This window comes from Acomys russatus, chromosome 27 (assembly GCF_903995435.1).
Source record: "Acomys russatus chromosome 27, mAcoRus1.1, whole genome shotgun sequence".
Classification (NCBI taxonomy): Eukaryota; Metazoa; Chordata; class Mammalia; order Rodentia; family Muridae; genus Acomys; species Acomys russatus.
The window spans coordinates 36,741,349-36,767,613 of record NC_067163.1 but is presented as its reverse complement, the minus strand read 5'-3'; the positions used below and the strand labels follow the sequence as shown (position 1 = coordinate 36,767,613).

At 41.5% G+C, this 26,265-nt stretch overlaps 1 protein-coding gene across 1 annotated transcript in view; it reads left to right on the top strand.

The window, feature by feature from the left end:
* The window catches only part of Tenm3 (teneurin transmembrane protein 3), a 505,702-nt gene that overhangs the window by 388,520 nt on the left and 90,917 nt on the right, over positions 1 to 26,265 (top strand). The window contains exons 6-11 of the mRNA XM_051169939.1: positions 955 to 1,169; positions 6,599 to 6,809; positions 7,225 to 7,326; positions 7,537 to 7,731; positions 9,099 to 9,299; positions 14,945 to 15,130. Coding sequence (XP_051025896.1) covers positions 955 to 1,169; positions 6,599 to 6,809; positions 7,225 to 7,326; positions 7,537 to 7,731; positions 9,099 to 9,299; positions 14,945 to 15,130 — 1,110 coding nt within the window. The remainder of the gene's footprint in view (positions 1 to 954; positions 1,170 to 6,598; positions 6,810 to 7,224; positions 7,327 to 7,536; positions 7,732 to 9,098; positions 9,300 to 14,944; positions 15,131 to 26,265) is intronic.

Genomic DNA, 26,265 nt, shown 5'->3' with positions numbered 1-26,265 from the left:
AGAGGCAATGGGGAGCACCTTTGCTTCACAACCACCTTGGGTCTATTTTCTAGAACCAGGTCATAGAACTAGGAGATCCAGGCATTCGGGGAACAGAGGGTCTGTTTGTTCGTTTCCCCCGAGGATTGAAGGTCTTTGGGGAAGGGTGGCACAACACACACACTAATGCTCATGGGGGGGGGGGGGCAGTGTGGTCAAGAAATGGGAAGTCTTGTGATAGCCTACATTAAAACTTAGAAAATTTGAGCCAGGCATGATGGTGCATGCCTTTAATCCCAGAACTCGGGAGGCAGAGGCAGGCAGATCTCTGAGTTTGAGCCAGCCTGGTCTATAGAGCAAGTACCAAGACAACCCAGGGCTACACAGAGAAACTCAGTCTCAAAAAAAGCTTAGAGAATTTAGCCCTGCCCTGCATTCCTGTTTCTTGAAGCCCTGCTCCCCCTACTTACCTCTTTTGACATGTGGTTTTCTTTTTCTTTTGTCCTCTGCTGTATGACTTAAGGAGGACTACATGAATCAGTAACATTGATTGGTTGCTCTTATCAGCTTGGAAATCTCTATAATTCATTCTTCCTTAGCTCACACTCTGCAGGATTGTGCTGTGGTTAGAATAGCAGCAGACTGAATCTCTCCCAAGAAATAACAAGGCATATAATTTATCAGACATTTATGTTTCAAATAAATGAGAAACACTGGCAGTGTAGAAACAGCTTCAGCGAGCAGCTTACCTTGGGGGAAGTCGGAGAGGTCTGACTTAAATGCCTTAAAGAATGTTAGATGGGAGTTAGTAAAACAACGCTTCACAGGAAAAAAAAAATTTCCTTAAAGTGAAAACTGGCAGAGAGTATCTCACACATGTCAGAACTCCTGAACAATGAGGGGAAAGAACTCCCTTGAAAAGAAACTCTGTTATTTTAATGTTTTGTTCTTCATCGCTGGGTCTCTCACATTCAGGAAAATTAGGTGGAATTACACATGAAAATAACACCATAGATTCTGGAGAACTTGATATTGGCCGGAGAGCTATTCAAGAGGTTCCCCCCGGGATCTTCTGGAGATCACAGCTCTTTATTGATCAGCCACAGTTTCTTAAGTTCAACATCTCTCTTCAGAAGGATGCATTGATCGGAGTATATGGCCGGAAAGGCTTACCACCTTCCCACACACAGGTGAGTCGCCAATAAAATGCAGAAGCCCGGTTTGCATTTCTGAACCTTACTCTGTCCCTCAAACTCGTTGGCTATTGGGGGAAGCCGTCACTTCTCGGTGGATCTTGTGCCATAGAAGTTTTGAGTGTAGCTCCTGCTTGCTTGTTGGAGCCTTCTGACTCACTAGCAGGAAGAAGGGCATGGCTTGTGGTGCTAATGATTGGTTAAAATGGCTTAAGGGCGTGGCTTGTGGTGCTAATGATTGGTTACAATGGCTTAAAAACATCTCAGGAACCTAATAACCATCAAGTGGGTATCTAGCACACTGTACCTGCTCCAAGATGCTGTTGTAATTTCAGGTGGTCTTATACCTTTCATATCACCGGTGTACACATATTCATCTTAAATCTATTGCTTTTCTTAAAGCAGGTTTTGAGATTTATGTCGGATTTAGTTTTTTAGTGAAGAAAATATGGAAGCGCAAGCATAACAAGCATGCTAGTTAACCACAATTTCTCTTTGAAAACAAGGAAGAGTAAGTAACATGACTAGGCAGAATGTTTATAGAAAACCAAGCATGACGGCATCAATGTGTTCCTCAGACTACTGGATCCATCGCATCTTAAAGTCAGTTCTTTGCATAAAAATATTCCCACTGTAACAGCCACCCCTGGAGAACCACTACCAAAATGTCCACGGGCAAGCCAGTGACTCTGAAGGCTGAGGCAGGAGAGTCACGAGTTCAAGGCTAGCCTGGGCATCTTAGTGAGATAAATTACAAAGTTAAAAAAAAAAAAGTAGGCTAGGAATATGACTCAACAGTAGAGTACTTGCCTAGACTCTTTGAGGCCCTGACACCCTGGGATCAATCCCAACCACCACAAAAAATAAAGTCCGAGTCACAGCATATGTGGCATTTCAAAGGAGATAAGATGTAAGTTTCAATCTCTATCAGCAGAAGGGGAAAAAAAGGCCCATAGTGTCTAAAAGGAAATTTTTGAATTATCTACAGTCAAATTGGAAGAGAGATTTTTCTAAGGTGTATTATGCTAGTAAGTAGAGGAATTAAAAAATTAATTAACACTTAGATGAGCTTCACATGCTTTATGATAAGTTTATTTCCTTGTGGAATTCCAAATTAGGGCTTTTTTTTTTTTTTTCATTTATAAAAGACTGAGGTTTTCATGCAAACTACATACTCTGTGATTATTTTCTACAATCCTCAGATACTAGTAAAGAAATCACAACTTGAAAGAAATGCTGAAATTCTCAGCATGCTTTCTAAAATGCCTATCGATTCCATGGCTGTGTAACTTTTTCCTAATATGTTACAATATATTCTCAAATCTGTGCTGTCAAACGGAATGCCTTGGGTCCTTCTTTGTCAAATAATTGGTATGATGTAAAAGTGTCGAATTTTAAGCTTTAAAATTTACCCCAGTGTAATATTGACTTTAAGCCTCTGGGGTGGGGAAGGGGCGGGGACATAGAGAAAGACACTGAAAAATGGAAAGCCATCCCATGCTCATGGATTGGGAGACTTAATATTGTGAAAATGATGATTTTACCAAAAACTATTTACAGATTCATTGCAATCACAATCAAAATTTTTATCTCATTCGTCACAGAGCTAGAAAAAAAAAAAACAATTCAATAAGAGTGAATTTGTAGAACTTTGGTCACCTCAGACAGATCGTACCTATGTCCAGTGAGATGCGGAAACCTCTCTTTACTGAACCTATGTGTGAAATTAAATTCTTTTTCTCCCATTCAAGGAAGAGTTCTCTAAGTTAAGCACATTCGTGAATGTGCAATTTAAAGTCATCTGAAAATAATTTTAGGTGAAGCAAGTGTGCAAGCACACATGCTTGTGTGCATGTGTGTATACATGCATGTTGTATCCAGGCATGGGGGTACGTGCACTTGGGAGGAGAAGGCTAAGGAAATGGCCGATAGAGTTCAAGGCCAGCCTGTTCTATGTAGCAAGTTCCAGGCCAGCTAGAGCTATTTTAAAACATGTGCTGTGCACTTTAAGAGTTTGTTTAAGGATATATGGCTGATTTCTTGCTGGAGATGCGTACCACATACAATTAGCAAACTGAAAGGTGCAGTTTTGTGTTTTCTTACAATTGCACCATTATTTCAGTACAGTACCCATGATATCCAGCCTTCCTTTCTAGCACTATATATTATTTGTGTAGCGTATGCTCTTTCTTAAGCCTTGTTATTAGACTTCCTTCCTCCGGTTTATTCAAGATCATCAGAGCAAACAGCTGTTTCTGAATCCAGTGTTTAAACATGAAATATGCTATAAAGCAGCCCAAATTGAACATTTCTCTGTTCCCGGGGAGCATTAAATAAATCAACCTGAAATAATTAAAAACGGCCAACCCCTCAGAATAGTCACTTGAGTTTTAAAAGTCAAAGTCTTTGCGACCCTTTATAAAACTGTCCATTTGATCGTTGCCAAGAATCCAATTGACTTTCTTCTCCCTGATGGCCGATTTATTCTCCTGGACAGTTGGAAGCCTACAGAAGGCATTCTGTGCTCTACAGCCCTGTGCTGTGGCAAATGCATTTGCCTTCTGAAGGCTGTTTTTTAAAAAAGAGGCAGAAACCTGAGTTCCAAACACTCCTGTACAACTTTTTGATTTTATGTCGTATGTGACCAGGTGCAAGTAACAACTCCTCCAAGATTCACTGTCTATTGGTAAAATGAGAGAGTTGAATTGAGAAATTTCTACATTTTCCTTCTATGTTCCAGTGACATACAGCAAGACTACACCACCATCAGAAACGTGGGGAGGAGATTTCTAAGGGCTGGGTGTGATGGTGCACTCTTCTCAACCTAGCACTTGAGAGGCAGTGAGCCCCATCCAGGACTACATGGCTCCAAAAAAAAAAAAAAAGATAGTTAGAGGACTCAATCAGGCATTCACTGACTGATGCTCCGCTGAATTAATAACAGAAATTGAATTAAGCAGATGGTTAGATAGTCTTAGCTTTTTCCAAAGTAAACTACCAAGATACCAGGAAAAGTCTATTTGCATTTTTACATGGCTGATTAAATAGTAAACTGCGGAAAAAGAAACAGGAGCAATCCTTTCTTTTATTGAGTTCACAAAGCTCCTTGTTAATACATTGACGCTCAAAGCAACTTTGAGAATTATAAAGTTTATAACACATACACACACACTAGATAATAACATAAGAATACAGTGATATCACAAAAATTGCCCTTAAAGCAGTGGTTCTCAACCTGTGGGCTATAATCCCTGGGGAGGGGGGGGTCATATATCATGTATCTTGTGTATAAGATATTTACATTATGATTTACAACAGTAGCAAAACTAAAGATATGAAGGAGCAATAAAAAAATAATTTTATGGTTGTGGGGCTCACCCAAACCTGGGGAGCTGTATTTGAATGGTCACAGCATTAGGAAGGGTGAGGACTACCGCCTTAAAGGGAGATGAAATAGGTCCACTTTAGTGACATCCTCATGAGATGCGGATGTTGGCCGTGACAGCTACCCAGAGTTTGAGATTGAAGAGTAAATCTAAAGGATCTCATACTGAAAATTGCTACATTCTTAAGACTTCTCCCCATCAAAAAATAAAATAAAAAAAAACATAAAAAATATATATACACATTTCTATATTAGATTTCCATATACAGTTCAGTTTATAAGTAGAGCAAGGCTCAGACTTGCCCAATGTATGATCTCGTTATGCCTGAAGAACAAGCCATATAATTTGGTTATTTGCGGGTGGAGATGATTACAGAGTAAAGAAGGTCATTTTCTTCAGGTGTTTTGAGTAGCGCTCCTGAAGTCATCTACGAAATGTCATTACAAAAACCTAGAGCTGGGACTTAAAGCCATCAGCCACTCCCCCACACACACACCGTGCTACCCACCGCTCTAGCAGTCCAGAGACGTTCAGCTGTGGCACAAATGCCATCGTCGCTGTGTTGGCGGTGGCAGTTGACTGTAGACTTGAGAGATGACTTAACACTCCAAATGTCTGCCCTTTTGCTTCTTTGGCTGCTGCATATCATGGTAGAAAAGTATCGGGTTGAGCTGCAAAAAGAGGCTTCCCCCCCGTCCCCCCCCACTTGCTTTGCCCTGAAAATATAGATATTTAAATCTGATGAGTAAGTAGGAGTACTTTTATGAGGTGGAGGCACCCTTCAAAACCAGGCTTTGTCCTCTTCCAGCCACAAGACAGGGGAACCCCGGAGAACTTTCTGCCACTAGCCGGAGACGTCATTATTTTCATCTTCATAAGAAAGTTGAAAGTTTCTTGAGTACTAATGAAGTTGGCATATATCTTACATATTGCTACCCAAAGAACAAAACGCTTTCCTTTAAATAAAGGCTTTAATAAGTCACAGACTGAATCACATATTAAATTCTCTTATTGCAACAGCAAATGTCTTTGGACTGCACAGTGGCAATCTGTTTTAAGTATAATTCCCCAAAACTCCAATAACTAGTTTTAGTTATTTGATTTGATTTGATTAAGAAAGCCATATAATAATTTTTTTCCTCACGCAACTCTCCCATTTAAAGAATCAGTCATGAAGTATTAATGGGGCAGATACATAGTGCTACAGTTATGTGTTTCAGGCACAGTCTGTACACATTCTTGCGAGCTTTTACATTAAATACGTCTCGGAAGTAAAATGAAACTGAACAAGCGAACAGCGAGAGAACCACTGTACTTTATTAAGACGCTATTGACTAGTAAATTTATTAAAACCAATACTGGAGAGTCTTTTTAGTGTCTTCCAAATTCACTGCCACTTGTTTTACAAGGTTTTACCCATTGCTTTCAATCATGTCAATCAAATTCTCCAGTTCAACTCTCTCAACCTCCAGTGCTTGTGACTAAATTGTGGGGTAAAAAAAAAAAAAAAGAAAAGAAAAAGAAAATGGATAATGCCGTCATTACCCTTACTCTGGGCGTGGTGGTTTCTCCAGCACACGAAACCCTCAGGTAATCGGTTTATTGGCTTTAATCCAGGATAGAAGTATAGGGCTGCCCAGTTCCCAGGAAGCAGAAGTTGCGATACATAAACATCAAGTCATTCGTGCTCTTAAGTCCTTCATGGTCTGAGTAAGATAGAATAGATGTCACGTTTGGATCCCCAAACTGCCTAAATTTACCAAATTTGTCATCGGTCAAGAAAACGGAGTAAATTTGGAAGGCTTAACTCCCTACAAAGGAAAAGGCTATCATTTTAGTTTAAATACAAGGAGGTGCAACAGATTAGTTCTTACTGCCACAAAAATCCATGCCGGGAAGGCGTCTACCATTTGGGCCTGTCAATCAAGAGCTGCTTTTCTAACATTGTGTTCACTCGCAAAGGAGAGAAAGCTGGAGGAAGTAGCAAAGTGGGCGTGGTTTCTGGCGACTAACCTTGTTTCCCTTGCCGGTTGTCCCCAGTACGACTTTGTGGAGCTCCTGGATGGCAGCAGGTTAATTGCAAGAGAACAGCGGAACCTGGTGGAATCCGAAAGAGCCGGGCGCCAGGCGAGATCCGTCAGCCTGCACGAAGCTGGCTTTATCCAGTACTTGGATGCTGGAATCTGGCATCTGGCCTTCTATAACGATGGGAAAAACCCAGAGCAGGTGTCCTTTAACACCATTGTTATAGGTAGGACCCTCTTCAAAGCATCCTTTCCCACCTCCAGCCTAAACTCGGCGGAGTAGAAACTAGCTCACCTTTACCGCACTCGAGCGGTTTCTAGAGTGATAAAAAGCCCGTGTAAAATGAACCGTTTCTGAATTGCTCATTTGTGACTAGGTAGCAAGCCCTAAAGCTCTGTAAGAAAGGCTGTAAATTATGGTGGGGAAGAAAAGCACCTCAAGAGAACACTTTAAAAATCTGCATTTGAAGCGTCACTGCCTTGCGTCAGCATGCAGATTATCTTATATAAATGAATCAATTCAGGGTTTATGGGGTGAGCCACCCATAATCGCATCGACACCTAACTAAAATGAACAGAGTGACCACTTTGGAAAGAGGTGGGCGCCTCACAAATGCTCCCCTCACCCTGTCTCTCCTTCAGAGTCTGTGGTGGAATGCCCCCGAAATTGCCATGGAAATGGAGAATGTGTTTCTGGAACTTGCCACTGTTTTCCAGGGTTTCTGGGTCCGGATTGTTCAAGAGGTATGCAAGTTAGACTCTCTCCTTACGCCGATATAAATAAGCTGTAGAAATACATCAAACTGAGGAAAACTTAGCAGCACGGGAAAGTAGCGGGGTGAGGGGCGGAGGGGGGGGGGGCGGGCGAGGAGGGAATGGCGCATCGCTTGTTCTTTCGGGAGGCTCGGTGGAAAAACATGGCTGTTGAACCTTCTGTCCTGTGTTATTTCACAGCAGCCTGTCCGGTGCTCTGTAGTGGCAACGGGCAGTACTCCAAGGGCCGCTGCCTGTGTTTCAGTGGCTGGAAGGGCACCGAGTGTGATGTGCCAACTACCCAGTGCATTGACCCGCAGTGTGGGGGTCGTGGGATCTGCATCATGGGATCTTGCGCCTGCAACTCAGGATACAAAGGAGAAAATTGTGAAGAAGGTAAACACGTCAATATTTACTGAGCCCTATTGTTTTCTCCCTAAAGAAACAGATTAAATCTGTCATCTTCAGTTTGGCAAGTGACCGTCTCTTTCACATGCTTTTTAGGAAAGCAGTTTTTATTTCCATATTTATGAATGCATTGTTCTATTAACATTTGAACTAATAAAAAGAACAAATACCAAAGAGCAACTTTTGCTCGGTTTCTGTAGCATGAGTAATTCTTTTTTTTTTTTTTTTTTTTTTAACTGTGAGAAAGTAAGCAAGCATTTGTGTTTGGAAATCCAACAAAGGACTGGCTTGTTTCTTCTTCGTTTTTTGGGGGTTTTTTGTTTTGGTTTTTTGGTTTTTTGGTTTTGTTTTGTTTTGGGGGGGTTTTTTGTTTTTTGTTTTTTGTTTGTTTTTTTTTTTTTTTTTTTTTTACATTGATGCTGACTTCTTTGTCATCTCTAGAAAGAAAGAAGAATTGAATGTAATGTAATGAATAAGAACAACATTGTGGATTTGTTCCATCACTGTATAGGATGATGAGGGAAAAGACACTATACTGTAAAGTGCAGTTAAACTGGGTTTTTCCCCCCAGAAAGCAAAAAAGCACCATTTCCGTTCTCCAATCAAATTGATTTTATTGATCTACACTCACAAAGTAATGCAATTAAGTCTCTGGAATTAAATTTTCAGGCCATTGACCGTACAAGTGTAAAGTTTTATTGAGTCAAATTGCTAAATTAAATCTCATCTTCTAAAGCACATTAAAGTGAATTAAGAAGAATAGAGTGGGCGACTCGTTTATTTCTCAAACAGTTTGAGGATCGCATACAGCTGTCAGTGGTCAGCGTTTGTGGAGCAGGTCAGCGTGTACAGGGTCTGTTCTCCAAAAGACAGTAGCTGTGCCTCCGCTTAGGCACAGCACAGAGCAGTTGCCTAAAGCCCCCAGAGCGCATTGGTCTAATCCATGAAAATGGCAGATCCTTGCTAAGGTCTCAGTCACCCGAATGGCATCAGGCTGGTTCTTAATACTCGCTTGTACTATATACAATTCCCTGCTCTTTCAGAAACAAGTTCTTGAGAATGGTAGATAAATGTTAGATCATCTAAAACATTCGTATGAATTAAACTAAGAGTTGATTCTTAGCCAGGCGCCGTGGCACATGCCTGTAATCCCAGCACTGGGGAGGCAAAGGCAGATGGATCTCTTTGAGTTCAAGGCCAGCCTGGTGTGCAGAGTAAGTCCAGAACAGCCAAGGCTCCACAGAGAAACCCTGTCTCTGATAAAATAAATAAATAAAAGTTGATTCTCTGTCCTGCGTTAACTTTATGATATCTTTCCTCTTTAATAAAAGCCTGTTCTCCTCTCTTGACTCTAGCGGACTGTCTAGACCCTGGATGTTCTAACCATGGCGTGTGCATCCATGGGGAGTGTCACTGCAACCCAGGGTGGGGTGGCAGCAACTGTGAAATACTGAAGACCATGTGCCCAGACCAGTGTTCGGGCCATGGGACATACCTTCAGGAAAGCGGCTCCTGCACTTGTGACCCAAACTGGACCGGCCCAGACTGCTCAAATGGTAAGGTCAATTAATTCAAGAGAAGCAAGTATTTACCAAGATATGCTTAAGATTTGGGATATTTTACTCTCTCAAGCACACTTGTTAAACTAAATTGCGTAACTAAATTTTTTTCCAAAGATATAAATGTTTAAAGGAATGAGGTAGTTACTCCTTATCAAAAAGGAAATAAGCTTCAGTAACTTATTATTATTAACAATTTACTCTTCTCTGTTATTAACAATATTGTCTTGCATCTTCACAAGACAGCCCTATCTTCTTCAGTCTCCTTGTATCTATACTACATAGACGCACTAGTCCCTGGCTGGCCTCAGACCTACTCCCTAAGAGACTGGCCCTGTACTCACAGTCCTATGCCACCATGCCCAGAAATTTAGGCACCTTATTTCAGGGACAAATACTCTGCAATTTAAAATAATGAAATTTGTCTGACAACAGAAGGCTGAATATGATCACAGTAAAAAATACATATAAATGCACATTATGGGTACTAGTTCAATACAAATTTTAAATTATATTAAAAGAGAAATCACAGTAATCGTAATCACTAGTATACAGACATATGCACATACCCGGGCATTATGGAAATGGACATTGTACGAAATGGTACTTGCTGATTTTTTTTTTTTTTTTGGTAATGCCGGTTGCAACTCAGGAACTAATTCCACAATATTCCCAGTCATTAGTCACACAGTGTGAGAGGATGCCATTCAGCCTAGAAGATTACAGTTTTAATTGGGAGCTAAGATGAGCGCACGTGAAATAATTAGATGCCAATATAATATCATATGAAGTGTTACATGGAATAATTTGCTAAACTCAGAGGGGTGATCCCATCTTGATGAGCACTGGAAATTTTCTCAGGGAGTTCTATTAACACTTTTCCCTTCATTTAAACTTGGCAGTCTCGAGGGGAAGGGCAGGTAAGGGGCCATTTGCGCCTAAGGAAACCGTTTAGGAAATGTCTGAGGACTCGGGCTGTGAAGTCGGATACATGTGTTCACGGCCAAGTCTATTTCATGGATCTTTACTCTTCAGAAAATTACTGTGTGTCTCAGTTTACTCGCAAGAGGATTGAGCAGAAGCATGGACTGAGGAGATGGCAAGTAGTTTGGAATCAATAGAAATGAAAAGGATAAAACAAAGGCAACATTTTAAATGAACAACAGTTAAGACTTTCTGGAGCAGGGAGTGGGGGGATGGGGGGGGGGGGTGCCGAATAAGAGATACAAGTTTGGTGAGAAGAGTTGAAAGTCCAAAGCAAAGGGAACTGGGATCCATATCAGTGTTGAAAAGGGGCCCCGAGGTCAGGAAAGAGACATAGCAGAGGCAGGTTGGTATTAGTTGGGAGGAGAGAAAATGAAGGACACTCAAACAATAATAAGTATTTGGGGGGTGGGGGTGGGGAAAGGAGAGGAGAAGAAATTAGTGAGATGAGGATGAGAAAGGATGAAGAACAGACGAGATTGTCCCAGCCATGCTGAGTTTGATTGTCTTTCCGCTCTTCCACCTGCCCCACCCCCACCCCCGACCCAGCTCCTGTTTCTCTGATGAACTTATGAACACAGGAGTCCGGCTGTTCAGGTCCAATCAATTTTTGTTTTATTTTGTTTTGTTTTCTTTCTTTCTTTCTTTCTTTCTTTCTTTCTTTCTTCCAATGCTGGGTATCGAACTTGGGGACCTTGGGCAAGTGAGCTTCACTCCTAACTCTGGGTTCTGCTTATAGAGATTGGTCATTCGGTAGCTATATTTGGGTAGAGCAAGTTGGATAACTTCCCTGGGCCTCCGTTGCTTTATTATAAGGTGGGGATAATAGTGTCGCTACTTAGTACATGGGCAGTTGGGTTCAGATGCGCTAGCCGAGCATCTATGTGTAGAATAGAGTCTTCTGCAGTGTTAGTGCTGATACTGTGGCACTGCAGACATCAGCAAACAGTAGTTAGAAGCATGCAAAGATGAACTGTAGTTTATTTCCATTTTTCATCCATTCAGAGGGCATTCCAATTCTAAGTATTCACTGTATTGCCCAGTTATCAGAGCCATGAAACGAACTTATTTTCTTTATTAATGTGGCCTAGTAGTGTACAATGAAACAAAGTACTTCCAGGCAGCTAATTCACATTGCTGGGGTTTTTTTCCCTAAAGATTCATTCATTTATTTTTCTGTGTGCGAGTGTTTTGCCCGCATGTATATATATGCACCATGTGCACAGCACTGCCCACAGAGCCCGGGAGAAGACATCGGATCTCCTGAAACTGTTATCACAGACACTTGCGAGCTGCCATGTGGGTGCTGGGAACTGAACCCAGGTTCTCTGCGAGTGCAGCAAGGCCCCACAATTGTTGCTGTTTTTAAAGACAGAGTTGGGGAAAACTGGTGAACTTTACAAATTCTGCTTTCCTGGAATTTTGAGAAACTCGGGTGCCGTCTTTTCCTTCCTGTGACTCAAAATCATCTCTGATTCTTCCAATGCAAACCTGGAAGTAAGCTAAAAGAATTGTTTCTATAGGTTAATTTGTAATAGTCTTAAAACATTTCTTTTCAGCCCAAGAATGACTATGTTTTCTCATTTCCCCTCTCTGTCTCCCCTCCCTCCCTCCCTCCCTCCCTCTCACACTCTCTTCCCTCCCTTCACTCTTTTCTCACTCCCTCCTTCCTCTGCCAGTCTTCTCTCTTCCCTCCCTTCCCTCCCTAGCAAATACTTCTGAAAGCAGACAGAATGTACTCTGCCTGTGTTATAGAAATAATAGCAGGGGAGAGAGGCCCAACCATCTCACTAAAAAGTTTTAGGAAATTTTTTTCCAACCAATATTTATCAAGCTTGAGGCCCTGACACTGTCTGTATTCATTTTGTTTGTCCAGTTTTCTTTTAAAATGCCATATTTTAGCTGGGCAGTGGTAGCACATGCCTTTAATCCTAGCACTTGGGAGGCAGAGGCAGGTGAATCTCTGAGTTCGAGGCCAGCCTGGTTTATGGAGTGAGTTCCAGGACAGCAGGGTTACGCAGACAAACCCTGCCTTGAAAAACCGAAACAAAACAAAACAACAAAAGAGAAAGAAACACATATTTAAGTTATAAGAATCAAAATAAGCAGTTATTTCTGAAATTTTGCTTAATTACATTTCTAGCTCCTGTACTTTCCTTTAAAATGCATTCCACAAAAGAAAGCCCACGTTAGTTTTGTAGGGGTGATTGCTTGAGTAGTAAGGGTTCTGGGTTCAGGTCTGTCCTCCCGCGGGAGCACCAGTCTAATCACACTTACTGTACAATAGCCGTGGCTGAAAAGATGTCATCCCAGTTTGCTTCCCACTCTCATCCAAGCAGCAAAGGAACGGACAGAATGCCCACTGGTTTTGTTCCATATAAATCTTAAAATGACTAAAAATGCTATCCACCTTCATAACATCATCTTGCCACGAATAGCAATAAATAAGTAAATAAATGTGAGTTCACAGATTAAATTGCCGAACCATATCCTCTATTATTTTATGTCCATGCTGATGTAACTAGTTTATAGCTGAGAATATATAAGAAAATTCTATCCAAAATTAAAAAAAATAAAATCTGAAAGTAGAAAGTGGGTGAAGAACTTTGTTCTGCTCATGTTTATGGCCTCACTTCAAAGCAGAAGTGTAGGACATTAAACTCAGTGTATACTACGAATGAGAAAAAGAAGTGTTCTTTGGGAGAAAAAGGTTAAATATAGAAAAATGTTAGACTTAATTATCAGCTGTGAGAAGACAGAAAACGTAAGATAAATAGCAATGACCTCACCGTGCTCAGGCTCACCCTGTGATCGCATCTTGTCCTGTATCTGCCCAGTACTGACAGCTGTGTAGGTCTTATTTACAGCTTATGCAAGCATTACTGTGTGCTTACGTATGTGGCCGAACGTTTGCTAACAATATAAATCAAAGGTTTTAACTAAATGAACCCTAAAGGAAAACACTGCGAGCTATCTCTTTTTGCTATTGAGAACATGACCTTCAGATAAGTAGATTCACTGAGAGAGTAGAATTTATAACAAGAGCATTGAGTGAAGCTATTTAAAAAAAAGAGGGAAAAAATGAATTATTTCCATGATAGAGTTTATAGGTTTGAAAGCAACAGTTTCCCTCTATCTCCACCAGCAGTGTGTCCATTAATTAGCCCTTCAATTGCACTTCAATTAAATTAACTCTAATTAATAAGTTCATTACAAAGATTGACGCACCTTGCTCAAAGCCAGTATGTTAAACGCTGATAAACAACTTCACCCTAATGAAAAATTGATTCGATTGAATAAAAGGGGGAACCTCCAGAAACCCCCTCTTCTGATGCTGAGGTGATGCTGCTGTGTTGCTCTGAAGTTAATCAAATCATCTTGGTCTCTTAATCAAAAATTTAATTCAAAGGAGATGGAAAAACATGGTATGGGGAGAAAAAAGAAAAGAAAAGAAAAAGCCGGGACACAACTCTGTCCCAGCTAACGTCCTGTGCGTTAGTCATGAGGATGTTACAGTCCTCATAATGTTTGACTGTAGTGTCAATAGGAGGCAAGGATGTGGGTGAGGAAGATACACAAGAAGTGTCATTTGGGGACTGAGTGTGAGAACAGGACTGTGTGGTGACACCAGAGCTTGCTACTTTCCATGGTAAAGAAACAAGGCAGCCATCTCTTCTCTATTTATTAGAAATGGTTTTGGAATGAAAACCAAAACTGGAACAGCAGATTTGCAGTCTTAGGACAAAACCCACAGTTAACTTCATATATAAAGAATAAAAACTCAACTGTTTGTCAGAGTTCCTCCGCCCTCTCTTTCTTCCTCTTTCTCCCTTAGACCTAGTTAAAAGTAAAGCTCTTAAGAAAGCTTTATTTTAAAAAAAAAACAACAACAGCAACAAATTACTTCAGATATCTGAATTCTTTTTAAAGGCTTAATCTAATTTTATACAATTTGAAGGCATTTGGTCATTGTGCGCCTTTCAAAAATTCGAGTGGATGAAAATCTTTGTTTTTTCAAATGACAGAATCGATGCGTGTATATATATCATTAAACTGGTTTTCTATTATGTGAGCTAGGCAATTTGTATCTGTCAAGCGTACAAATTTACTAAATAGGAAAAACATTTCCTCTTATTTAACCAGCATGCCAGCATGTGTAAGCAAGCTAATGTACTTTCTATAATGGTCTCCCTAAAGTTTCTGAATATTTAAAAAATTTTAAGCCATGGCTTTAGCAGTCAGCCCTTTTCACTTCTCAGTAACCGTATGTAATGCAATTCCTGTTAAGTCTCTGACAGACTTTACTACTCAAGTATCTCATCATTTGGGTGTGCATATTTTTTCTTGGCTGCCAAGGAGTAGCCTTATATGCTTACATATGACTATCCTATATACGTAGTATTTTGTGTATAAAATAACTATAAAGAAAATTTCCCAAACAATTGGCATGTGTTTTATGTACTTGCATAGCCAACGTGTAAAATTAAAGATGAAGGAATGTAAAATTTTTACCATTCACAGTTGCAACTGACTGATGCTGAAATTAACAGTGACTTTGCTTTTTCCCTTTGACAGCTAAGTTGTAACTCCTAATAATTCTCCTTCTCACCCCCAACCCGTTCTTTTCTCTTTCCTGGACTCCTCTTTTTGCAATATAGAAATATGCTCGGTGGACTGTGGCCCACACGGCGTTTGCATGGGGGGCACTTGCCGCTGTGAAGAAGGCTGGACAGGGCCGGCGTGTAATCAGAGAGCTTGCCACCCTCGCTGTGCCGAACATGGGACCTGCAAGAACGGCAAGTGCGAGTGCAGCCAGGGATGGAATGGAGAACACTGCACGATTGGTAGGCTGGCCAGACTTCTCGCTCTTTTCTCTTTCTTTTCTTTTCTTTCTTTCTTTTTTTTTTTTTTTTTTTTTTTTTTTGGGGGGGGGGGTCCTATGCTGGGACCAAACCCAGAGCCAGCTACGTGATAGACAAGCAACCTACCACCGGAGCCCCACCCCCACCCATACATGATTTCGCTTGTCCTCCATCTACTGCAAAAGAGGTCAAATTCTTGGCTGTGTTTTCGACTTTGAAGAAGCTCCCCTCTCCAAATTATTTTTAATTTTCTTATTAGAGAAAGGAGTTTTGTTTTTAATTGCTCTCGTCATTTCACAATGTTAATTCATTTCTTGTTAGAGAAGCTTGCCTGGGTGTGAGAAAGAACTGTTTGTATTTGTTGCTTATTATGGCAGCCACAGGAATGGACTCACGTGAAGAGTTTTCAGTTCTTGGTTTACAAGCCGTGCATTCTGTCTGGTCAGCTATAATGTACCTATGCAGATCAACCACAGAGTGCCCGCCCGGCCACCATAGCCTTCCTTTATCATTATATACTGTCTGCTAGTATGTATATTAATATTCCTCCTAATAGCAAGTGTAGTCTCTACATATTTTTTATTTTTCCCAAATACCTGGCCTTGCTGATCCCTAGAAGATCCCATCCCAGCATCATCTCTCTTAGTCTTTTGGTCCAATGAGTTTCTACCAAGAAGGTTTGATGATTTTTTTTTTTTTTGATGGCTTTATGTTGCGATTTCATTAGAAGTAAAATAAGAACAAGCCCAAGTGTAGCTGTTCCTGATATGACTGACACTTCTTCAAATACGGTGTTGTTCTCAAACACCTGTAGGTTGAATACAATACTAACCATATTTTTCAGACCAAAAATGGCTTTTGTAAAAAGGAAAAAAAAAAAGTGGTGAGAGAGGGTGGTCCCTGACCAACACTTAACGTGGATTCAACAGTATCGAAAACAAATAAGCCATCTTTTCATCATATGCATATTCCTTTACCGTTCAAGCTACAGGATTAAAATGCTCAGCTAATAAAGTGCGTAAGAAGGCAAAGCATGTCATAAATTCCTGCCTCACTTCATTAAAGGTGTCCGCCACTGAGTATAAATGACAAACATTGCAGAAGGTAAGGCGCCGTGATTTGTCAAATCTTTTGTGATCATCGGGTGAAATCGGATGAAACTGTTTGGGAGCATCTCAGTAACTTAATGTGTATGTATGATGCCCTTCTTATTCCGCTTACAGGGACGGGGCAGCAAGACATTTCATCATGAGAAACTGAAATCACACATGTCTTATAAAAGAGTCACAAATCTGCAGCCACATGCACATACCTACCCCCTCCCCGGACACATAATTAAAAGTCCATCTTTTTTTTTTTCTTTCTTTCAATTTAGCACAATTCTCCCTTTACCAACTTTATATAAGGTTCTTTGCAATGCTCTTGACATCCCTGAGATCTGTTTCAAGAGTCCCACCACATCCGCATGTTTGATGATCTCCCTTGACAAATGTTTCAGGGGTCCCAGCACCTTAGAAGTGATTGGTCTCATAACTATAGTTTATAGTGATAGAAAGAAGGAAGGATGCATCAGAGTCTGAAGTTGCGTGCAGTGCTAGCTTTTCCCCAGGTTGAGATGCAGATGTGTGCGTGCAGAATTTCGGCCAAGCAGCGAGCGTCTGAGACACACAGTTAAGGATTTCTGCTCCAGTAGCTGTCTTCTGTCTGCCACGGTCACTAACATCTTAGGCATCAGAAGAGCAAGTGTTTAGGGCTCCCTTGTGGACATGGGACCCATAGCAATACAGGGAGCATCCAAGTGTCCCCATATCACACAGGATTCAGCCCTACCAGCTTCTGACGGTCCCATCTGCACCATCACCTGTGCAAGCCCCTTGGGGTGATTTGATGGAGGGGATGCTACTGCCTGACTGTGGGGGAGGTTCAGTCTGCTGAATTCATCCACAGACTTATATATTCACAGCTCTTTCCCCAGTGTTCACCTTAGCTGTGACATAGCTTTCCCTTCTGCTGTCGACGAGGCTTCTAGAGCAGGGCCCACAGACGGCTCGTGAAACTACATTGAGACAGGACATGATTTGGCAGGCAAGATTTCTCTGTCTTTCTCTGGACACACCAAGGACCGTGCGGCACTCCTATGTCCAAATAGTTCCTTGCTGGAACCTCAGGGTACTCACACATTGGACCCAGGACTACAAAAATCTGCTTCTTACATCACATGACCTCACAAGTTACTTCTAGCTAGGAGCAAAAAAATTATAGTTCTCACTATATAGCCTAAAGCATGTACATAGTTTTTTAAAAATCAGAAATGAACCAGAAAGCTACTAATAGGCACGTATGACTTATTACCCACTAAGCTGTTTTGTTGCAGTGCCCTCACTGGCATTGGCAGTTTTATATATAGTTAGCAGTTTCCTATGTGTAGATTATTCCTAAGCAGTTCCCTAGTTGTTTGGAAACAAACAGGGTTTTTATTAGTACTGGGTCTTGTTTGTTGAAGTTGGAGGTCTCTTGCAGTGTTGGTTAACAATTTTGTTTTCTGTTGTCTACATTAATTGTGTTGTTTTATCCAGTACAGGAAATAAAGGACCTGCTTGGATGTGAACCTTTTCAAAGATGTAGAGCCCCTCTTGGGCTGAGGATATAACAGCTGGTGGTAGAATGTGTGCCCAGCAGACACAAGGCCCTGGGCTCCATTCTCAGCACCACCAAAAAGAAAGGCGTAGAGACTCTTTTAAATCCTTCTCAGCTCTTTCATGCTATTAGAAGGATTCCAGTTTTGTCACACATAGATGCAGTTGCCCTCTGTCTGCTTATGTCAGTGCTACAATGAGCTGCTGGCAAAGCAACCAGGAAATGGGCGCGGGGGGGGGGGGGCAGGGACAGGGACGGGAAGAGCGCTCTCTCATTTGGGACGGTTACCGTATTTTTTGGACCATAAGAAGCACTCCCCCCCCCCCCGCAAAGTGGGGTGGAAATTAGGGTGCACCTTATGGTCTGATTGTTGTTTTTACTCTTTTTCTTGTTTTACTGCTCTAAAAACTGGGTGTGCCTTATGGTCAGGTGCGTCTTATAGTCCAAAAAATACAGTACTATTCTGTGCAACTCCTCTCAATTCAAACACCTATCTGGCTAAAAGAAACTGTCATCTTATGGGAAACTACTCATAAATCAGTGAGATTTTTCTCTTCATTTCTCCATAGTATGTGTCATTTCATAGAATACAAACAGGGAGGTTAATTGGAAAAGAGGTGGAGGCGAAATTAAACAGTTAGAAGGAAACGCTGGTTCTCCACTGAAAACAAAAGAATATTCATTAGTCATCTTACTGTCTTCATAAACTCAGTTCATGCTTCCATAAAACCATGGGCCTGTTGATAGAAAATTAGGAACGCCGAACACTGGCAGGACGCTTGCTCTTACTTCAGAGGGTTCCATCCTGATATTTTTATTAGCGGATCCATATTTTCCTCTTGTTACAAATCACAAGTTCTGCAGATTAGGCGTGTTCATCCATAGGACTCGTGCCGAGACCTCTTTCTCAGGTTATGCTTTTGCTAGTGGTGCGCGCAGATGGAAAATAAAGCAGTGGGGGACTGGCTTTCAGCAATAGTGTGATTAAAAGGGGGTCTCTTTCTCTTCCTCCCTGGAAGGCACTTAGGACTGTTGGGCCCTTTTATGAATAAAGAAATAAAGAGGATATTAATGAAAGAGCCACACCCGTGAGGCTTGTCATTAACATGGTGTGACAGTAGCAGCACACAACATGAGCACAACTCTGACGTCGAAATACCATAGTCTTATGCTGTGGCACTGCAGCTCAGCCACAGGGGACAGGATGGCTCCTGTATTTGTTTTTCCTGAGCTAGGAAGCGTGTAAGGATATCATGAAGGACCCCCCTCCCAGAAGCAAGCTGAAAATAATGTGAAATGGAATTAAATATCTTATAAGCATTAATTGGCATGCTTTGAATGCCGTGTGGCTGTCGCTGTATCTAAGAAGGTTAGCCGATTCTGTTCTGTGAGAGTTAAAGTGACTAGTCAAGTGTAAAACTAGTGTCCGATCGTTCAGATCTGTGAACTGCGAGATACCAGTGAGTTGAGACTGAGACCAAACTGAGTGAGCTCCTACCATGGCCTTTTAGCTGGACTTGGAACCTATAAACATGTGAAGGCAACTCGGTTGGTTTGGTCCAGTCTTCTGGCTGAGGAAAAAGAGGACACAGCCATAGGCGCTTGGCCTGTGCCTCCACTGAAGTAGCCACGGAATAATGCAAACACTGTATCAGCATCTACTACATGTTTTTCTAAGCAGACTGCAAAACCCTCTGTGTGTCCTGGGCTGCGAGAAGTCCTAATGGCCTCGTTTTGAGTGCTCATTTAATCTGTAACTTCCACAAGGGCCTTTCTTTTTAGTGTTTGCTGAAAAGATTTTTCCCTGTGTTAATCCATTTATATGTGAGTGCACTGGACACTAAAGATGAGCTTGAGGCCCGAAGAGGCCACATCAGTGTTGAATAGCATTTGATTGTTCTCCACTGTGGAAATTTGTCACAAAGGACAAGAAGGCTCAGCCAGCTCTGCGTGTCTTCTCAAGATGGTCGATATTTTCCATTTCTCCGGGGCACCAAAAGTGAGGGCATGGGCTTGTGTTAGTAAGAGTGAAGAGCCACAAGTTAGAGAACATCCTAGAATAAGCTCTCTCTGAAATACTTGACTCCCCAATCCAGTAAATCTTAGCAATCCCAGAATTCCATAGGTGTGAACAGTGGAAGGTTCTGTCTCCTCTTTTGTGTTAAAGATTTGGGTTTAATTCAACAAGGGGGTGGTTTGTAACTTCTCTCTACTCCATCATGATCCTGAAGGATTAAGTCTTTTGGATCCTTGCACTATCTGGAGGACGCTTGAGGTCTTTTGCAATTCTGGAATGCCTTACCTGCTGAGGATTTCTGCTGAATATGCAAAGGTAGTGTGGGAATCACCTTCACTTTTCAAGAAGTCTTGAAGACCCACTTTGTAGGCATCGCCTGCACCATCACTCTTTACGTGTGAATCCACTTCTTCTCCCGTTAAGCATCATTGAACGGCTTCTCTATGATGTTTATCGAATACTGTTCCATTTAAAAGGCGACACAACTTTTTCTTAATACACAGGCTTCTAATGTCGTCCTTAAGTCATTTCTGCGATTCGGCATGCCTAGTGCTGAACTTACTGTTCTTAGACTCAGTTGGAGTCTTTCTTCTAATGTAAAGGGAATGCAATAATTGATATTTATGTGGGGTTTTAGATTATAGTAGTCTGGTGTCTGAGAACCTGTGGGCTTGTGTGCTTGTAAAACCATTAAGTGACCTTGAGCAACTCATTTACACTATCTACATGTGCTTCCTTTTACAAAGAAGGTGAATGTTCCTAAATCAAAGGACTGATTGAGTTAAGTGAAATAGTATCTTAGTCAATTGCCTATAAAAGAGAGTTCAATAGTTTTTAGTTTTAATTTTCTTAAGTATGAATGAAATAAAATGCAGCTCAGACCATGGTTTAGGTATTGACATTTTTTTTAAAAAAAAAATGTGAAACCAGGAAGGTCTGGTGGTACAGGTCCATAATCCCAGCACTCAGGAGGCTGATGCATGAGGATCACAAGTTCAAGTCCATCCCGGGTATGTAGGGATGCACAATAAAAATGTTGCCAAAGGCATTTACTTAAAAACTTAATAGAATTCCTGTTGTGTTACAAGACAGAACATTATGGCAGAGTGGATATTCTTTAACAAGAATTTGTGTAATGTCCAGGTTGGGGGTTAAAAGTTGTTTTTGAAATCATGATATAAGAGAAAGGTAGCATATATTAGTTTTCTTAGTTATGTCTCAAACACAGAGCTGTTTATTGGACAACATTGATTTTTCTATGTCCTTTGAGGCAATTCAAATGGAAATTTGACCTGAGGAAACACTAATTTTTTTAAGCTACAAAAGACCAGCTATTTGTTTTTATTCTAACTCCTTAGTACATTGTACCACGAGTGATCACAATGAGGTGCTTGGTTTGCTGAGATACAACGTAAGTACACTGTACTCCCCAATTTCTATTAAACTGCATGCCTGCTCTGAGCTTTGAGATACTAAGGACCAGAGACAGAAAATGAAATGTGACAACTAGGGAGTTACCTACTGAGCAGTATGGGAAAGAAAAGGATCGAAACCTTTGCCAGTGTGGCCAGCGTAGGTTGGTGTTCCATTCCTATCTCAGACAATGCTGTAATTCCATAGTTCGAATACGCTGGGTAGCCTGGTATGGTGGCATGTGCCTTTGAGCTCAGCACTCCAGAGGCAGAAGGAGTCAGACCTCTGGGAGTTCTAGGACAGCCAAGGCTATAGGGCTGCACAGAGAAACACTGTCTTAATAGAAAAAAGACTATGTTGGAAATTAGAACTCATATAGTTTTGTATGTGTTGTAAATTTTTTTAGGTAACTCGTCTTTTGATGAGGTAACATGAAGTCTGTCTTTAACAATGAGTCATCGCTGGTGAGGTCACATATGCTTGGAAGTTCAGCGTGCCACTGAGTCACGAGCCCCTTACAAGAGGGTTTCGTGTTTACATGGCACGACATACTGACATTGGCAACGATGACAAAATCGACAACAAACATGCAAAAAACAGTCTTCGAGAAAGACAAAGTGGCACCAATTTAGAGTATGTCAGACCAGACTTGTCACACAATAATACGTCCCGAAATCTGAACTAGTGCTGAAAACTTCCGTGACATCACCAATAACAACTTTCAGGGTCTAATGAAACTTTTCTAATCAACAGTCTAATCAATAATGAAACTCATTTTACACGTCACATTACCTTTCTTAACTCTCTAGAAATATTACGTATACATTATATACTTGTACCATGTAATATATAATATAGAAACATTACAATATCATTGTCATTTTAAAGAGAGTGACAAAGTAGTGCTGTCCTGCAGTCAGAGAAAAACAGCTGTTATATAGCGTTTCTGATACTAATGCTATCCATCAACTTAGAATTTTTCTGCTTTGTGATGATTTTCTTGTTCCAAATACTTCTTTACTTGTGCACAACACTTCATCTATCTTTGTGGTTTTTTTTTAAAAAGAGTCACCTCCCAAGGTTCTAAAAGTTTCAGCCCCCCCCTAAAAGACAAACTGTATCTACCCTGGCCCCCACTGTACCATGTGCTGCCTGTGGCATGATAGGAAATTACAGAGGTCTCCTGTTTGTCCATTCCTGGTTGTCAACTGCCTTCCTGCTGGCATATTGGATGGCTTGAAATGACAGTGGGCACAGTCCTGGCACGGAGTAAACACCACCCAATGGCAGCTTGCCATCACTGCTGCTCCAGGAGCATTTGGGTTGACATTAATGGACCGAGACTAATGCTTTCTTCCTGGGTCATCTCTCGGCCTCTAATTATTCCCTCTGAGAAACGGGGGTGCCTGCTAGACACAAGGATAAGCTCCTCTTTCAAGTACACTGGAAGTAAAGCCAGTGATGCCAAAGTGAACTGTCCTCCATGGTGCAGGATGATGGGTCATCCCTTCCCGTTAGGTATGGAGTTGATGGGAAGGAAGTTGCCTAAGCCTTCTGGGCAGTAGGGTCAGACGGGCTGGAAAGCCTTCCGTGGAGTGCACAGCATGAGGGTATGGTGAGAGGCGTCCTTCTGACTAATGCTACATTGATAAAAGCTTGGATGGGACTGGGGGATGCTGGTCCCTGGGAGAATAGAGGGAATCCCCTTTTGAGCTCACCAGTCATCATCCGTGTTCTGAGAACCAATGTGGTTTTCTGATGTCTTGATTTCTTCTATTGCGGTACCCTTAGTGTCCATCCGGGGCCTCTCTGATATTATTTTTCTCATTTAAGCCCTAACTTACTCACTTAACAGTCTTATATACATTAATTTATGCTCCATAATACCTTCAGAATTGACAGTTTCTTGAATGAAGTCCTTTGCTCTCTTTGCCACAAGTGCAAATCTGCTTCCTCTGACCTCTCTAAGAGATGGGCAGGCTCCCTCTTCGGTTAGGATGTCATTGCTGCCTTTACTTCTTTGTGGTGCTTGAGAAGCCGCATCAGAGATGTTCATTCCCCGCACCCCCCAGCCTGTATCACTTCTGTAGGGAGGGGAAGGAATGTTGGGTGTCTACCCATCTTCATGTGGTTTACTTCACCGTCAAGTCATTCTCCTACCATATGAACTGTTCTTCGTATTAATTTGTTTTGTTTTTTTGTTTTGTCACAAATACTGATTCCATCACAAAAGGCCATGGGGTTGTGGGTTCAATTCAGTGATGGCCCAGCCAGGGTTGCAGGCAGGGGCAGAGCTGTGCTTTCTGCTGTTGTCATTTACTTAATGGTCCGTAGCCTTGTTGACGGAGGGTAAAGTCAGCTACCCAAAACTGATTCGGTGATTCTGGTGGAGCCTGATTAAGTTGGACTCGGTGTTTCTGGCTTGACTTAGTCTCAAATGCTACATTGCCCGAGTTTTTGAGTCATTTGATTTCTGTCTTTATAACCCATACCCATAAAGCAGCAGAGTTGTAATAAATTTGCACCCTTCTATGACGTTTTTGTGAAACATGTTGCAACATTAGCTCCGTAGTGTTCCATCCCGCCCTTCTGCGTCATCGCAGCCTTCCTATCTATGAAGAATGTATGCTGGTATAAGACATGTATAAAGGTACCAAATGATTAAATCATATACTCAGACCATTCAAATTCTCAACAAAAAAGTAAAGCCTGGAATCAAGTTTTCATTTGCATTTGTACCTGGCTTGCTGTAGAGTTGGTAGAATCGTCATCTAATGGGTGCCTTGAAGAGGGCATATTTCTTAGGGTACCCATCACTCTATCCCTAAAGATGGGGTAAAGTGAACATAGTCAGTGTTTGCTGTTGGGATGTCCTTGTCTTCTGCTCAGTCTCACTGTTTTCTGTCCCATCCTTGATGCTATGATTTATTAGGAGGCAACGGCATCAACGGCATGAGACTGTCAATCAAAAAGTACCAAAGCCGCTGAAAGGTCCATCACGTGACAGGTGTATCGCTTAGGGAATTGTCAGTGTGTCCCATGCTTTAGGAAAGGAACAATGTTTAGGACATCTCAAAGTAAATCAAGAGCATCAAGTGGTTGATTGTCCTGTGGGTGAATGTTTCTAGTAACATAAGTGTTTCCAAGCAGGTGATGTACACACTTCCTGTAAGGATAGAAAATTCAAGCTCTTTCAAAGGAAGCTTTCTCACCTGCTTTCCGAGCCCTGGTGTGATGAACGAATTGCATCTTGTGCTGAAAGAAAAGTTATGCTCAGGTCCCGCTCCTAGAACTCAGGTCCCAAATTTGTGCCTAAATTAAGCTTTTTCTCAGCCAACTTACTGGAAGGCATTCTGGCTTCAGAAACATCAGCTTTCAGAAAAAACTAGAAGGGTGAAGCCCTGAGAGTTTTCTCAAGTGGGGTCAGTACAGAAGATGATGCTAGTAGCTTGTGTTGTTTTATGATCACTCATAACAAGTTGAAAACAGCCTCTTTTCACCCGAAAACAGTTTCCTTTTTACCTGCCCAATTTTGTTGTGGTTTGCTTTTACTTTTTCATCTACATAAATTTGTTTGTTTGAGGTTTTTGTTCATTTGTTTTTTTCAAGACAGGGTTTCTCCATGTAGCCCTGGCTGTCCTAGAACTTGCTATGTAAACTAGACTGGCCTTGAACTCAGAGAGATCTGCCTGCCTCTGCCTCTCAAGTGGTGGGATTAAAGGCATGCTCCATTTAAAGGCATGCAGCAACAACACCCAGCCTATATATATTTCTTAAAGCTCATTAGTTCTTTGAGCATTTCATACACATTTTAAGAGTATTCAGCCCCACTTCTCTAGTCACCCAAACTTTTGTCCATTTTTTTTAACCCATCAAGACTAATTTGTACTGCCCCGATATTCATAGGTGTGTGTTTTCCCCCTGGAATGTGGTCAACTTACCAGAGCCTTCACCCTCAGAGAGAACTGTCTGTCTGTCTGTCTGCCAGCAGCCAACAGCTCCCAGGTGGGATTTCATGCCCAACTCCCATCGCCACACTGAGATTTGATCTGGCCTGAGTCCGCATGGGTCTTGTGCATGCTGTCACAACCATTGTGACTTCATGCGTTCAGCATCCCCGCTGTGTGCAGAAGACAATGCCTTTGCAGTCATCCACTACCTCCGACTCTCTTTCAACCCCCTCTTCCACAGTGATCCCTGAGCCTTGGGAGGAGGGAGTCAGGTATACATATCCCAGTCAGGGTTGGGCGTTCTGTAGTGTGTGAATACCCCATTGCTGTATTCACAGATAAGGGTGTGGCTGAAGGTGAATTTTTTCCCTATGCTTCTTTATGAGAGGGTCAATGACCCTCTCCTGTTTGAGTGTCTCTTTAATGAAACTGGAAAACAACTGTCTGAAATATGGCTACCATTGCTGGGATTTAAGAGGCATGTGCCTTGGGTAAATTAAGGAGCAAAGGAGGTCCTTAAATATGAATACATTGCCAGATGCTTTTCCATTAAACTCTGTTGGCTGAATGAAATTAGTAAATAATTGTGTTGGTGGGGAACCTACTACCTCCAAATGTGATATAATGCCTTCCTTTAACAACTGAGCTTAATTTTTTTTCCTATACACCAAATTAGTTTTTTAGGGCAATCTACATTGCAAATTGACCGATTTGCATTAAAACTATGCCTACTTGTTCTGATTTGTCAACACCTCTTTTTTTTTTTTTTTTTTTTTTTTTTTAAGTCTTTAACATTAAGCATGGGTGGGTAAAGCCATCTGCTTATGGAGCTCGCCTGCAGCTCTATCAGTTAGCACATGAGACAGGTTACAGCTGTTTAATTGTTACAGTGCCGAGTCATTCCCTTTCTATCCAAAGTTAATATTTATATATGCATGCATAGAAAGCATGTGGTTAAACATAAGTAATCTAATTGTGAATTAATGACAGCAGGTATTCATTCATTAGTCCCCGTGTGAACACTGAGGTGGAAAATAGTACATCTCACGTCCAGTCCAGCTCTTGGCTTGTAATCTAAGTCCCCGGTAATGCTTAGCATG